Source organism: Harpegnathos saltator, unplaced genomic scaffold (assembly GCF_003227715.2).
Source record: "Harpegnathos saltator strain DR-91 unplaced genomic scaffold, Hsal_v8.6 scaffold10, whole genome shotgun sequence".
In the NCBI taxonomy this organism is placed as follows: domain Eukaryota; kingdom Metazoa; phylum Arthropoda; class Insecta; order Hymenoptera; family Formicidae; genus Harpegnathos; species Harpegnathos saltator.
Window position 1 is genome coordinate 85,220 of NW_020229873.1, and position 17,115 is coordinate 102,334.

The window sequence follows — 17,115 nt, forward strand, 5'->3', positions numbered from 1 at the left end:
GATTTCTCCAAAACTGAGCTTCGATTTGAAATTTTAAAGCAATAATATTTGTTCATCTGGCTCTCAGGTAAACCATGGACAACTCCGTTAAAATATTTCATTTCTTATTTTATTATTAATTTTTTATTTTATATTTATTATTATTATATATATATATTATTATTAATATATATATATATATATATATATTATTAATTTATATTAATTTTTTTATTGTAAAAGAACTGAAAAATTTGAACTTTTTTTTTAATAATAGCTGCCATTTTGTTAATTTTGTTCGGTTTTTTTTTCTAGTGCTTCACCGGATAATGATAAGCCTCCTTAAGATTTCTAGCTAAAATTCACTCTGATCGGACCACCGAGAGCCGAGATATTACTACAAAAACAACTTGAAACAAAAAAGGAGAGTATATTTATCGTATAGCTATATATATCGTATATTTATATGAGTATTTGTTAATAAACAAAATTTTTCTACTCTTCACATGTTGTATAAATATACCTAAAATTTTCATTCTTGCATATTTATTCAGTTCGTCATAGGATATTATCAAAAACAAGCACGATTTTTCAGCAATCTGATCCTCCTTAATATTTCGCTATCGCGCGCTACGTTGTTTGACCGAATCGCAAGACGACATCGGAAGTTTGACGGATTTCCGCCTTGAACAAGCCAAATATCGAGATTCGGAAACCGCGATCATCTGCCGAAACCATTCCGCTTGCTCCCGAGAAAATTGCCTCACTTACTAAATTCCGATACACATATTTCTTCCCCCGATGACGACGCGTGTCCTTTGGTTGTTCTTACCTCTAACGAGGATGACGCGGTCGTCGCGGCGAAATGGAGCCTCGACGGCGGCGGAAACTTGTGCCTGTCGCGACAATTAGCACCCGGCAATTGCGGCAAGTTTCGCGTTCCACGGTCGCACCTCCGGGACCTTCGCTCGCAATCTCCGCGCGCGTGTCCTCGCGGAAAATGCATCCATCGGGCGGCTTACCTGGCCCGCGATCGAGACGTGCTGCGCTCGGTGAAACGATCCGCGTAAGTAAAACACCGCTGCTCGCACAAATAATTACGGTAGGCTAAAAAAGGGGGAAGATAAGAGAGGGAATGGGGAGGGGGGGAGGGAGGGATAGATTTGGACGTGGTATCGTCGGGATCTGCTGAGAGAGACAGACGGCAGCGTCGAGAGCACGCAATCTGCGCGAGTGGACCTCCGGAGGTGATGCTCGTTGCGTGTTCCTCGGCCGCCGCGAAGGAATATCGCGGTTATGTTACGTGTGTACGTGTATGGCAGTATGCGGTAGCGGGCGAAATAAATAACTTAAAAGTAATAAATAACCTGACGGTCGCCGTGGTCGCCACCGAGGGAGCAGATCGAGGCGATCGACTCGAGGAACGTCCTCTTTTGGTTCTTCCTCTCAGCCGAGAGAACGAGGATCCTCGTCGGGCTCTCGAGAGCTCGTGATCGCGTCGATCCTCGTGTCTGCGTCGTGGCGGGGGATTAGGCGCGACGTACTTTCCGAAGACATCCTCAGAGTCACTTCGATCGTCGAAATCGTGTGAGATGCTGCAATTCGTCCTAGATCGAGTACTCGTAATTTACGACGCAGAGTCGAGCCTCGAAGAAACGACCATTTTCCGGGAGAGAAAATCTCACGGCAGGGATAACGGCGATTGGGAGGAAAATGCTTCTTCTCGAGCGATTGATAATCATGACAATGATCGATTTCCAAGTGAAGAAACTACGATTTTTCTCTCGGCGTGACTTGCAGCGGTAACTTGCGAAGGAACATTTTCGGGCGCACGCTCGCGCTTATTCCTACGTTTTGGACTTACTTTCGCAATCCTAATGCCTTTTTCGCACTAACTCCAGAGATTTCTAAATGCACCAACCGCCCGTCAGGTCGTTTCTGTGTCGCGATCTCCCTCTTTCTCTCCCTCTCCCTCTCTCTTTTCGTTCTTTTTTCTCTTTGCTTTTTTTTTACAATTATCCCCGTGTGTGTTCGCTTGTCTCTACAGGTGGGTCTGAAAGGGAGCAAATAAAAAGAGCAGGATAAGAAACTCGGTAAAAAGCAAAGCAAAAAAAAAGTGCGTCGTGATGCATCGCGAGTTTAATGAGAACGTAATGAGCACGAGGTGCGTCGACGTAGCGAGCTTCGACGAGACTTCAGCGCAAAAGGGAGGGCTTTCTTCCGCATAAAATATCGTGCCTCCCTCCCCATGACGACGATCTAACGTCAGGAAGCACGCGATTACGGTGAAAGGTTGCGACGATACCGTATACAACGCGTAATACGGCCAGGCACATTACACAGATCAGTCGGCGACGATAACAGCATAATAATCGTAAGAATAATAATAATTGCTTTATTTAAATAATATCAGTAATAATATATATATATATATATATATATGTGTATATATATGTATATATATATGTATATTGCCGAACATCTTGGTTAAATGACAATTCATTCGTGACAACATAATTGAACGATCGCTCCGTTACCGAAATCAATTAACATTATTATGTGGTAGTTCACGGCAGGTTGGGGGGAGGGCAGATAGAGATGGACTAGGCATAATAGAGCCGGTCGACGATAACGTTCCTCCTAACAAACATCGACGAATCGAGGGTTGTAGTTTAACAATGAAGAGAGGGAAGACAGCTTTCTGAATATCTCGCTTATTAAGTCTAAACGCGCAGAGTTAAGCTTTTTAAATGTCGGCGCAGCTAGTCCACCACTATCGATTGCCATACGCGTGTGTACATGTGTGTGTGTGTGTGTGTGTGTGTGTACATGTGTGTGTTGCGTGTGATTTCCCAACACAACTTCCATCCCCAATTTTCCACATATATATAACACATACTACATATATGTATAATTTCTTCGGGATATTCAAGAATCGTGATTCGGTTGCCAATGGACCGATAAATCCGGGAGGGAAGGCGAGTAATAAGGAAGGAGGAGTAATAAGAAAGGAGGGAAGAAATAGCAAATATGCGAAAATTTTAAGGAAACGCAACCTCTGCGCGATACCTTACAGACCGCGAGAAGAAACTCAGGTATACAAATCGTTCTATACAGGGGTGTTTCAAAAAGGGTGGGCTGACTATATTCTTCTCATCGAGACACACAGGAAGTAAACACAGCGCCTAAAATTTGGTCGAAAAGCTGATGTCGAGTCGAGACTAAAAGAATCGAGATAAATAATTGAAGAACTGAGCGTTTGTAGGAACCTTTTTGCCAGTCTTGCATAAGCAGAATGTAACTACGTATAGGCAGCCCGCCCTTTTTGAAACACCCTGTATATCACACAGTGCGCCGCTTCCCCTCGCGATGCGATAACGCGCACATTCACCGGCTGCTCCGTAAACGATTCGATTTCGATCGCGAGCGATCAACGAAAGCCACTGAAAATCGCTACGAGAATATCACCTATCGCCGCGTTATGATTAATCGTTAAGTACCATCGTATGAATTAGAGATCCAAGCACACCCACAGACCTACCTCGATATTAGTGATTGGAAAGAAGAGACTGATGGCACTTGCCGATTAATCAACTGATTTGGCGCGATTGACGGAAAGCTCTCTCGTATGTACAATTCAATTCGGGCGGGAACGAACGATCATTTGCACGGATTACCGATCACCGATTGGCGGGCCAGATTCGGGTACGGAATAAAAAAGAAAAAGATTCTCTCATCGAGGTGACTCGACTACCGAACGAGAAACGAAATGAGGAAGCTGGAAGAGATCCGCGGATCGTCACAGGCACACGCGCTCACGTAGAATTGTTTACCTTGCCGGACTCTTGGCACATTCGCACGATCGATGTAAAAGAGAGGAGAAAAGTATGCCGGAACACGCTGAGACTCTCAGCAATTATCGTTCCTTCATTTCCGACGGAAAAGAGCACGGGGGATGGAAATAACGTCGAACGCGACGTCGATTCGTTCGTAATACTGACTATCTCGTTTATTTCGTGTGTTTCTCTTGTTTTTATATTTCTTCAGGATCACATTTATACGAAACATGTCGACACTGAACGGGAGAATCGTGAGAATCTCTTAAGTACACCGATCTCTTCCCGGTTTGATCCTCGCGATTCTGAATCCTACTTGGCCGAGATTACAAATGCGTCTTAATCTCACTGTCATCCTCGCAGCTAAATGGACGATAAATAAGGAATCATCGTAAACTCATCGGTCATACGTACGTTACTCGAAGGACCATCGCGTACCTTCGTACTACATTATCGCGTCATTACCCAAGTCGAAATTTCGCATATTCTGCATTAATCCCGTGAAGTGTCGTCTCTAACTCGAGGGACCAACGGACAGTCTCGAGCTGTGACATTGCACAGGCATTGTTCGGCGTGCTGTAAAAAAACGCGGCTCATTTACTGCTGTTTTCCTCGTGCGAGACGCTTGAAAATACCCGTGGGAGCTTTCAATTCGGTTCAACTCGGACATTCGGTATAATAATCTTTTTTCATCTTCTAGAAGCAAAATTAAGGCGTCGCAGCGAATTGAAAAAGTGTTGCGATTGTGTTGTGCTTTCCCGGCATTATTTAACTTTTTATGGCGCCTCGATGGTGTTGTGTGTACCTTTTCGCGGTCGGGTCATTGTGACCCGAGCCGGCGAGCGGCGACGATCGACGACGATGGTGGGGGGACGTTTTGCCCTTCCTGCCTGATTGTTTTGGTACTGTCGGGCGCCGTGTACTCTCGCGTGGCACTTATTACGTCTCGAGCCGACCGGTGAGAAGGACATATCGCGACGTGTGTGCTTCTCGGCTACGACTCGTGGACAGTCCCATCGGGCTCGCTCGTCGGCATCGCCTTAATTAACACGCGCTACTCCGACCGAATCGCCGTATCCGTCGCGAGTGTCAGTGCCACGAGGAAGTGTCTGGAGCAACCAAGGGCCAGGATGAGGGATCGAGAAATCAGAACCGAGGACGATGCGGACACCTAGACGTGCACAACGGCGCATCACGTGTATCCCCAGGTATGCCAAATCCGCCTTTGTTATACGGAATGTTCCCGGTTTTGACGAACTTCCCGTCGAGAATAACGAGACACCCGAGTCGAAATGCAGGCCGATATTCATAATTGCGATCGGGTCAACGCAAATTCAGAGCGTTTAATTGGCAGAGCGGCTATTGATTGTAAATTTATATTTATGGTTTATTATTCAGGCGTTTGAGTTGACATTTTTCTAAATAAAATAATGACAATTTGACGTGATTGATAATTAAGAAGGAGGATTCGTAAAGCCGTAATTCATAAAATCATAATTTATAATATTATATTTATGACATAATTTATAATATATATTTATAAATATTTGGGAATATGACAAATTATGAATACCGGCCTCTCCGAACGTTAGAGCGTAAGACTCGCGATTGTTGATTTACGTCTTTGATAATATGTTGTGTACCCTGTCCTCCATCACCATTTTTTTTCACTTCTGTTTATCCTTGTCACTGAACCCAAATGAAAAGTTCCCATTGACATGTATCATTGTCGGGCATACTACTATCCTCGAAAGAAGAAGAGGATTCCTTCCTTTTCATCACCTGGAATCCCCAAATCCCAAAACATCCAACGCCCATAAGAAAGAAAAGAATTATAAGAAAATAAAAGTTGTTGTTTGTTTATTTTACCTTCCAACTATTAATCTTTGAATGATTAGGTTATTTAATATTTGTTTATCGCACATATTCTATCCGCAGTCGAGTGTGTTACATTATTAATATATTGCTCGTCGAATGTAAGAAACGATTAAACATGCAGGTAGAAAATCGAGATAACCGAATATTAAGTAATTCCTACATCAATCTTCGTTGCACGCGAGGAAAACAGCAGCGAACGAACATTTTCAATATCCAGGGGAGATAATACATAACGTTATATCTCGAGATTCTTCAAGTTCGACGCAACTTGCAGGAGCGATGGGGAAACAGAATTTCGACTCGGGTATATTAAACAATACACATATATCGATCGACATACTTTGTCGATCGCATTCCGCGCTGAAAAAAATTTTCGCGAAGGCACCACCTCGCGACAAGATTATCAATTGCAACATACATCGTGATTTTCCGCGACATACGCAATTTCGACGTAACTCGACCACATCTCAGATCTCTAAAGTTCTCGACTCGCTCGATTCGCCGCCGCGCAGGCAATCTCGGGACACCTTTCGGACGAGTAAAAAATTATACGTGTATAAACAATGATCCTAATAGTATCTACGTCGGTCCTGACTGACGGGACCCTGCGTGCGTCATGGTGCTCGGCGTCGAACGTTTAATGCCCTTTGCATGCTCCTCATGATCGCGACGTGATTCGTGCCACCGCGCTTCAGGCTCGTCCTGATCTGACGGTAAAACGAAAACGACGTGCTTTGCTCCAATTCGTGCTGCCCGTCTTGGCTGCTTCGTTTCTGAATCATTCGGACACAGAAAGACACGTTGTAGAGACCACTTGTCATTCATATTTTTACATCCGTCTTTACGTCGCGTTGTCGCGAATTCTCGTTTGAAGTCAAGCATCGCGTGTGAATATCTTTCCGATTTAAAAGAATCTATGAAATTTAGAAATTTAAGCATTCAAGAATTTTCTCACTCTGAGAATCATTTTTCTGTCGGTTCGAGGACTACGACCTGTAGACCCCGACTAGATGTACGAATGAATCTCAACTCCTTGACTGGCGAAAACACAATACTGTGTCTTGATATTTCTGGCAGTTCACCATTTCTAAAAATTGCATACTCGAAATTGGATTTTCGCTCAATCCGATGAACTTCAACATTTAAAATTTATGATAGAGAATGCAATACAGCCGACTGAAAATTAAGAAATATAAAAGCTTTACAAGAACTTTGAAATGTTCTATTTTGGAGTTTTTGAGGTTGCTCTCTTTAAAATTTTAAAAATGAATATTTGAAATGGCAAGTCTTCAAACTATTATAGACGACCAAAATGAAACGTTATCCATATATTATATAACTTATCATTATAAATTATATTTATTTCAGTATTTTGTTACTTTATAGATTTTATATAAAAATTTTATACATTTTCGCTACTTGATTTTTTCATAACACATGTCCAATTTTATTTCGATGAAATGAAATTGTTTTTTGTCATAATATTAGATCCATTATTTTAAATTTGAAAAATTGTATCTTTACATCCGTAAACAGTGACCTCGGTAACTTCTTAGACACAAACTTTTATCGACATTGCTTAAATTTTGACAATCGATTTTCTGCGAGCTTGGACACTTTTACGATCGCAAAATAATAACGGCGGAATTTACATCAAGTAAACCGGCAGACAAGATTTATACTTTACGATTTTTTACCTGTCATTGCTAATGACAGGTAAAAATATCAAACATATATTACAACGATGAAAGCGAAGCGTTTACCCGCAGAGGGTGCACCTTTGTAACCTTCATAAATTACACCGAGTCGATAACGCGCGAATGTAGCGAGGAAGAGCGAATGCAACGAGAACGTAAAATATTGCACGCGTAAAATACCAACTAGCGACACACACGCGTTCGATGAATTTCATCGATGAAAATTATGCAACGGCGAAGTAGGGTAAAAAACAGTCGAAAAATCGTAACCCCGGCGAAGCACATTAACCGCGCTCGATGTGAGACGCGATGTGTCTCGACGGAAAATATATTAAAAACATAGAAAAGACAGATATTATTTTCACCAGTGGCAACCAACGTTGCGCTGATCTTTTGCGCAAGCACACACGACACACACAGGGTAACAATTAGCCGTCGTGACACTCGTCGTCACACGGTGCTTTGGAAGCGGGGAGAGGGAAAAAGTTCGATGTTCATCGAGAGGGGAGACGTGCAGACAAAACTTATAAACAACACACTATAACCGCTAGAAATCACATGAAAAGATCAGAAAGAAAAGAAACGAGGGAACTGCAGAGTTACACAAGCGACTCCTACCGTTCCTTTTCTTCTTCTGCTCCTGCGGAGAGATGGACACACATTGTGTTAGGACAATCTCGTTATTTTATTTTATTTAAGCAACACACCGCAGCATATCTTTCGTCTCGTCTCGAGCGCACTCTAACTTTCTCTCTCCCCATCTCGTTCACCCTCAAGACGACTTTAACCCTCCCTGAATTTTTTGTCGCGCGAATCGATCGAGCTTGTTCAATACAATGCGCTCAACACAACTGCTCGACTCCGAGACATTACAGATCATTATTACGCGAGATGCCCCGGGGATATGTTAAAAAAATATCACACTTTCGAAGTCGCTAACGCTGTGGAGTACATTCTCGCGGGATCGGAATCCTAACGATTACGATTAATAATAGTAATAGTAATAGTAGTGGTGGTAGTAGTAGTAGTAGTAGTAATAGTAGTGATAATAGTAGAGCGGTACACCCGCGCGAAGGGGGGCACCGAGGTTTTAACAAAGCTACTTGTGTTACGAAGCTATTCTCTCTCGGCAGTAAAATCTGCATCCACGGTAAAAACTTTGATAGCCGATCGTGGACTTTTTTTCTCTCTATCCTTTTTCTTTTCTCTCTCTCTCTCTCTCTCTCTCTCTCTCTCTCTCGATCTAGTCCGTAAAAATATCATCTGCGGCATTATCACCGTCAAAGCTACGAAGCAAAGTCTCTCTCTCTCTCTCTCTCTCTCTCTCGCGTCCGCGATGCGTCGAGAGAAAAATGAACACGATCCGCCCGGACGCGTCTTCGGTTTATTCTTAACAACGCGATAACGTCCCGCGTGAAGACGCGAGACATCGCTCGACGCTCTCTGAAACGAGGGAAACGTAAAGCATCCGATACCAAAAAAGCATCGAGACGGCCGAGTCGTTCGCGAGCAGACCGTTACCGAGATGCGGCGAGATTTTACCGCCAATTTCTAGACATCACACACCGACTGTCAGAAGCGTTTTTTTTTTTTTCGTCATGATATAATAATAATCATATGGTATGGTTGAACAACATTTTGGCCTTCTTCAGAACGTTCGCGATAATAACTCTCTCTCACGTACTAATTTATAGCAACGCGATTACACATCTGGATGCTCTGCCATTACGGAGTATTGTACGGCACTGTGAGTGTCCACCTTGCCTCGTCGCGTCGTACCATGTATAATACAGCACTGGCAAGGCGACATTTTTTCTTCGAACATCGTCCCGCGATCCTCCGATGAAGCCTCGGATGTCCGGTCGCGCGAACGCGTCCCAAAGCGAGCAGATTTGCCGTCCGCGACGGCAAATCTGTCGAGTATCCTCGGTTTTTAACCGCGCCCCGTTTCGGCGAAACGCCCGTCATCATCGCTTGCCCAGCGAATCTTTCTATACTTTCGTCATATTTTAGCATAATCTCGCGTTCCCCTTGCTTTGCATAATTCGTCGACCTGTGGACATTATCTCCTTCCGCGTGTCAAAGTGAAGTCGCGCCGTGAAAAGTTAATCGTCCGCTGAAAATTGAGTTTCCAGATTTGAAAATTAAAACATCCAGACAGATCTCGAAAAGAAAAAGCACTGCAAATGTAGTTGTATGGAGAAAAAAATTTGTTTTTAATTTTAATATTAGTTGTTTTTAATATTAGTGAGTAAAGAATAGTCTCAATTTAGATATTTTTGATACTGGCCGGACAGCTGGGTATTGACGATAAAAGCTGTGAACTGTCCAGCTGAGGTCTGAACAGTGGCAAAGTGTGGGAAAAGTACGCGCTTCTCTCTCTCTATCTATCTCTCTCTCTCTCTCTCTCTCTTTCTCTCTCTCCATTTTTTCTTCTGTTATTCAAACAGCTCAGGAACGATCCGAAGTTCATCGGAATTTGCGAGGAACGGTTCGAGACGTTCGACCATTGCGGGAACACGCACGTCGTATTTATAATATGTATACACGGTACACACGCGCGTCGCGCGCGTGTGTGTACATAATTGCGTATGTATATAGGTACATACATACAGAGACAGACAGAACGTGAGACACATATAGATGTACAAGTACATATGACACACTAACTATGTATATATGTATATATCGCAATTGAAAAGAAATCGCGGGCCCTCTCCTAGCCGAACTATGCGCAAGCAATATATACTTTATTTACAGCCGCCTTTTTACCTGCGGCGTCGCCGTGTAATCAGGTCGCGAATACGGCGACACATGTCCCGTACTTTGCACGGCTCTCATTACGCCGTTCGCTCGTTCACGCGTGCGTGTGAAACTTACGAGCGAAATCGGTTTATCGACGGCGATGACTCGATTAGGAAAAGACGCATGAATTATGTGCGAGCGGTAGATACGCGCGAAAACGCTCGCGAAGTGGACAGAAAATGCCATTTCTCGCTCGCAACCCCCTGACAAGTGAATGCTCATCGCTGATTTCCCTTCGGTCTCGCGATTGTCGATTTTTTTCATAAATTTAACATTCTTTTTTCGCTTCGACTCAGTGTTGGGTATTAAAAATATTCCTTTTTTCGGGATATGCTTCCGTCTTTGCGTGGTTACGAAGCATTCGACGAAGAATTCGTTCTTTGATCGGTGAAAATGCAATACCGCGGTTCTGTAGTGTTTTGGTAGTTTAAGATCTTTAAAATTGGGTAATTGAGAGTTTTTGGGGTCGCCCTGATCAATGGCGAATTCCCAAACCGAGACAGATGACCAAAATGAAGTTATCCATATATTATATAAAATTCTCATCATTATAAATTATATTTATTTCAGTATTCCATTATACTTGTAGATTTTATACAAAAATTGTATTGTTTAATTTCTTTCATAACAAATCCAAGTCCAATTTTATTCGTAAACGGAGGCATTTAAAAATTCCTAGATACAAGATATCAATGACATCGCTTAATTCATGAAGATCCATTTCTTGCAAGCTTGAGCATTTGTGCGAAATTTAATTTGCCGGTAGTTTCAAGGTAATGAAAGAGACGCCGCGAAAACATTGAAATACAGCTGAGGGAGGAGCATCAGGTAAAGTTACTTTTTCGACCCCAAACTCCCGATGCCGCGTTAAATGCACGGCGAAATTCCTCGGCGAAGTTAGTCGGAAGTAAAACACACTTCTCCTCGCGACCGCAGATTTCTCTCGTATCGATCGGGAGGGGAAAGAATTACAATCGCGCTGTTATCAGTCTTCTTCGAAGCTAAGAGAGAAAGCGACTTTTCTTCTCGCACTGAACACTTTTACGTTAGAAAAATGGCACCTCACACACTTCCCGAGCAATGTCGAAAGCGTTATCGAGTACTGTAGGCCGACGATTATCACGTTCTTGTTAAATATGTAACTATATAATGATATTGACTCTCCTGTGCAGCCAGGAAGATTTAAAGATGCCCATATGTCGAAGGTGTTGCCGCGACGTTGCGGACAACACGCTCGAGTGAGATAATCGACCCATGCTCCCACGTGTGTGTATGTGTTTGTGTTTATGTGTGTACACGTTCGATAATGAATTAACACGCGGAGTCGCGGATCGAGACGAACGTCTCTCTCTCTCTCTCTCTCTCGGTAAATTGCCGGCAATCGCGGAAAATCGCGTTAAGTACAAACGTTTCACCGCGAATGAAACGCGCGCGTCGTCAGCGCGCAGCGATCGACATTGTTATTGCGATCTCGATCCAAGGCGAATAACACACGCGCGTATTCGTCTTGATCCTCGATAAAGCTGTTCGTCGCTCACCACCCTCCGCCCGTTAACCCTTAAGTAGTCATGCGATCAAGTGGCCGGAGAACCGAATGTGTGCGCGATCGCGACCGCGATGGCGGACCGCAGTATCTTACAACGGAGAATAGCTCGCAAAAGAAGAGCAGAGCGGAGTAAACAAGCAAACATTCGACGATAGAAACTGAGCTGCCGCGTGGCGATCGGCTAAATAATCGCGTAATTATAGAGTATAAACGAAAAGCGGGAAGTGTCTCAAGAGACGAGATGAGAGATTTCGGAGATTACAATGACGGCGAAGAACAACGCGAATTCGCATCCGACGAGAATCGAAGCGTCGCCCGCGCGCGGGCTTTAGCAATTCGCAGCGTTTTCTGCACCCACACCACTATTGGTGACAAAGACACGCAAAGCAAAACCAGCGTTCTGTGAAGCGTCTGTTAGAAGCGTACGACCCGCGACCAATTAAGGGTTAATCCACACACACAAACACACGCATACGCGCATTTGAGTAACATCTGTAATCACATTCTACTTCTCTATCGCACTCATTTACATTCACTCGCTCGTACGTTCTCATTCTCTCCCATTCTCTCTCTCTCTCTCTCTCTCTCTCTCTCGCACGCGTGCTCTCGGAGACTCGGCTACGACGGTGCAGCAGATCATCACCCACGTTGCACGTTGCGCACGAGGTGACGGAGATTAGTGTGCGGAAGGACTGAGAGTCGTGCAATTTCTCACTCGCGCTGCAGTATCTCCTGATTCAGGGGAAATAGACAAAGCGTTCAGACAGTCTGACTCTCTCGCATGGAGCGTTCCAAAGCGGCCGTTCGTTTCTGTCAGAATGAATTGCATCAGCTAAGACAAGTCCGCACTCTCACGAGTAAACCTCGGGGAACGTCAGGCGCCGATTTGTTTCCAATCTTTTATAGTTATCTTTTATATCAAAATATGAAGGAATCTGTTGTCATGTTTTAGCTTAAATATAATTTTCTCAATTTTCTCGAAATTTTTCGAGTTTTGCACAAGTACACTATTTTATACATATTTAAAACAATACTTCTTAAAAATATATATATATATCTGATTTGTTGAAACTTGCACACACATGTCGCCAATTATGAATCAGAAGCATTTTGTAAAATTCAAAATGGCGGATCTAATATGGCTTACGTCATTGAACGTCGTTGAAAGTGTTCAGTTTTACGCTACATTCGTTGGGTAATCTTTCGGCTCGCTCACATCCAGCAAACAAGCTCATTTTAACGTCAAACTCCGGTGAAAAATGAATAAGAAATGAACAAAAAAAAAAAGAATGAACAAAAAATTTCAGAAACTTCGAAAAGATTAATTTAACCTAAAAGTGATAACAGATTTCTCTATATTTTGAATGTTTTCTTTAATTTGATATTTTTCTTTAAAAATAACTATAAAAAATTGGAAACAAATCGGCGTCTGACGTTCCCCGAGGTTTACTTGTCAGCAGCACGGAGCGAGCGATTTCGCTCGCAAGCTCTTGCTCTCCCTCCCTCCATCCCTCCCTTCCTGCCTCTCTCTCTCTCTCTCTCTCTCTCTCTCTCTCTCTCTCTCTCTCTCTCTCTCTCTCTTTCTCTCTCTCCTTCGTAATTTGCCACCTTTTCTCGGAATCAATAAGAGGCTTTGCAAACGCTGATCTGACATATCGTAGACGATCACGCGGGTTCGAAGCAACACGTGTTGCTTCCCCGACCACTCGACCTCCGCGATGAGACGTCGACCTTTCCCCCCGTTGGCAGAATATCACGACAGGTCAGAATTCGCGACTTCCTCGAGCGCCCGTCGACCGCTCCGATATATCGCGCGCCGCGATGCCTGAGACGGAAGACCGCTCGCGAGGCGGCGTGAATCGCGCTGACGCGCGCGCATATTTTCGCGTTTCGTCAGTCTCGTCGGCCTTACGACAAGAGACCGTCTGTGTTTACCTTGCCGTAAAAAAAAGCCCGGCCGAGCTTTCCGCGCGAGCGCGAAAACATCTCAGGAACGTATCGACAGTTTTCAAGCGTCGTTTCCGCGCGACCGCCATTCGACTTCGCAACGCGAATCATTTTTTCTCTCGTACCTCGACTTGGGACGCTCCATGCGGATCGCGAGCACTCATCGACGATTTCCTCAGCGGACCTCCCGAAAGTCCAGAGGTACTCGCGGAGGAAGAAGGGCAGGATATGGCAGACGCCGCGAGACTCTTCGCAAAGCAGCCGGCTTCGCCGTCTTCGGCAACGTTAATTCACAATCACGAGGGGGGGGGGGAGGCGGACGGGACACACGCTTTGAAACAGTCCGATCAATCGGCCACTGACGACGACGACGACGACGAACTTACCATCTCGTGTAAATCGTCTGTTCACGGAGACGTACAGCCCCGGCGAGCGATCGTCGTGATGATATCCGCGATGATGATGAGCTTTTGCAATAGTTCGGTGATTGTGCGCGATCGTCAACTCGGCTGCGATTTTCGATTGCGGAAGCAAGCGTGCGCGAATGCGCGCGGGAGTGACCGCGAACATCGCGAATATCTCGGAGTCGAGATTCAAGGACGAGATCCGCGGCGAAGGAAAGGATATCAGAACGACCGTCCGTTCGCCTCGGCCGTACACCACCGCCTTCTCCCTCGAGTGCCCGATCGGTCAGTGAAGCAAGTGAGGACTTACCATCTCGGTGGTGAGACTGGCTAACGCCTCCTCCACAGTGGCCGCGATCCTCCCGCCGTCGTCCTGCCGCTGATTACCCTTGATCGGCGTGGTCGGGCAACCTAGAATTACCGTTAATCGTCATGGTGCGAAAGGAGACGCCGTTCGACCTCGTGGAGAGAGACCGGCTGGCGGAAGGCGAGCGAGGCGAGAGAAGAGGTCCAGCCCGAGAGCGACAGTGCGGTCTCCGAATGAGCTCTCGCGATCGCTGTTGCCGGGCCTGAGCTCGAGGAATTCCGCGAGATTGAGAAATCCCCGGGCGGCTGTCCGCGACGCGACGCGACGCGACCCGACCCGAAATCCAAAGTCGCGCGCGCTCGTTGCGCAAATCGGCTGATTTTTGTCAGTACCGCCGGTGTCCTTCTCCCGAGATTTCGCAAATCCTCGCAGACTGACGTCGGAACGTGAAAACATGGTGCGCGCTTGTTCCGCATGGCAATGTGTCGTGTCGTGATTATGCATGAGACAAGCGTGTGAGTGCGCTCCGAAGTGAACGGAGACAGATATTTGCAAACAGATTTCGGAACTTATCTCGCGGCCCATAAGAGTCTGGCCGTCCCGTTGCTCCAATCCCGTTGTGGATGAGAAATGCCGAGAGTACGGAAGAGGAGTGATGAGAGAGAGAGAGAGAGAGAGAGAGAGAGAGAGAGATTTCATGTTTTCGTAATCTTCCTTTCGTTGTCTCTTTTATCGTCGCTTAATTTACTGTTGTTCAGTGACGCCAAGGCTTATCAGGTTTGTCTTGTACAACAAGGCTTCGTTCGAGCTAGACAGGACTAAAAGTGAAGTAGCGTCGATCGATTACAGCTCGATTTTCACCCGGCCGCTCTTCTCGCGAAGCTTACTTATTGCTCGCGCGCGAAGCGACTGCCGGAAAACTCCGTTGAACGAATTCGCGAAGTGAAGGTCTGATTGCGCGCGAGAGTCCCGTCATTTCCGACGGCAGTCACTTTCGCGCCGCAGACATGTCGATTGGCTAATTTTACGAACTGAGAATGCCCTTCCGCACTCGTGTGAGATTCGCCCAAGAGTTTCATCGACACTGACCGTCGCACGTAGACGGTGACATTTGCGGCTGCAGACACTAAGAGTGTCTCCTACGTCCGTCGTTCCACCGTCTTCAGCTACTTGTGTAGGCTCGATAATTAATTACAAACTCTGTATCGCTGTTAACCCTTTCACTGTTAGTGGGAAGTATACTCCCCACCTTTTCTTGATTCAATTTTGCGTTGTAGAATCACATAATTTTGAAGAACTAATCGGGGATTTGAGTTTTCCAGATAACTGAATAGTTGTTCAACATATTCCGATAGGTTTTTATACCCAATTGTTCATTTGTGATTATTTGTAACAAATCAAAGTTAAAAAAATGCTTTTCTTAGGGAAAAATCGATTCCTCGGAGAGTATTGAATGTAGAGAGGTCTGAAATTTTCACCAAATATTCTTCTGATGTTGTGCAAAAACATATATTTTTTTGCAGGTTAGATTTTTTATAAACAAATATTTCTACAAAAACGGCTGAAGTTTGATTTTTTTGCACTTTTTAGCTCCATTTTCCTAGTTTTTTTCATTCTGTATCTCCATCTTATCCATACTATCAATATTATTTTACTCAAAAATGAATGTTTAATCTCTAGTAAGCATAAATATGCAGTGTTGAACATTTTCCCACATAAATCCCGCCACTTTGAATTCGGTAAATCTGACTTCAGATTCTCGTAATCAGCGACCCGAGAAACCCCATACACCATCAATAATAATTGGAATTTTCATTAATTTTGTACATCATGATCGCCATATTGAGCGCGCCGTTTTGAATTTTGCAAATCTGACTTTAGATTCGTAATCAGCGACTCAAAAAACGTAGGACTACCAAATATTTTAATAATTTTCTCAAGGGAAGTTAATTCAGCAGTGAAAGGGTTAATAAGGACTGACTCGATCGAAAGCTTCGGTCGCGGCGCAACGGGAGGTCACGCACCGCTTTTGCCACTGGAATGTGATGTTTGTTTGCACTCTGTGATACACATGTGTTGGTAGAGCCGATGATGTTATGAATCTCTTTCCGAGGCGAATGCGTATATCTGACGTTCAAGATGTTCGACTCGCGAAACGCTGAAAGCGGCGTCTCATCACCGTGTTAACGAGAGACGCCCGTCACCATCGTGGTCGTCGGCGTTGTCGTTATCGCGATCGTCCAGACTGATATCGCGAAATACGGAAAGCAAACAACCGGCGCCGCGCCTTTTCGAAATCAGCGTCTCGAACAGGCCAATCGGGGTTTCTTGCGGAATCGCGAGACTGTCTCGGTCAACAGTCGCCGTTCGTCCGAGATTTATGTCTTGTCGAATGATAAACACCGCGGACCGCGACTGCCAACCTTTTTGACGTCCACGTGTGCGTTCGCGCGCATCTCCTCGTTACGTACAACGCTCGAGCAGGCGGAATAAGGAGCGAGTTAGAGGGGCAGAAAAAGACGGAAGTTCTCGGGCGATATTCGAGAGGAAGAATCGACGTCCAAGAGAAAAGAGAGAGAAAACCCATACGGCACAGAAGTTGCAGCAATATTGCCGCAACGTTGCTGCAACATCGCAACATTGTTGCTTGCAGCAACGTTTTTCCAACTTTGTGTGCTGTGTAGTAAGTTGACAACTTCCGTACCTGTAAACGTCG

General features: G+C 44.8%; 1 protein-coding gene across 17 annotated transcripts in view; it reads right to left on the minus strand.

The window, feature by feature from the left end:
* Window positions 1–510: 510 nt before the first annotated feature.
* The window catches only part of PIP5K59B (Phosphatidylinositol 4-phosphate 5-kinase 59B), a 45,378-nt gene continuing 28,773 nt past the window's right edge, over window positions 511–17,115 (minus strand). For 12 of the 17 annotated variants that reach the window (XM_019841318.2, XM_025308113.1, XM_025308102.1 and 9 more), the window contains 2 exons: window positions 14,403–14,503; window positions 2,823–6,466 (listed from right to left, as the gene is read on the minus strand). In XM_019841318.2, the coding sequence (XP_019696877.2) occupies window positions 6,308–6,466; window positions 14,403–14,503 (260 nt within the window). In that variant the 3' untranslated portion in view covers window positions 2,823–6,307. Of the gene's footprint in view, window positions 2,033–2,822; window positions 6,467–8,947; window positions 12,552–14,402; window positions 14,504–17,115 lie in introns of those variants that run through there. The other 5 variants (XM_019841319.2, XM_025308120.1, XM_025308128.1 and 2 more) reach the window with 4 other exon arrangements.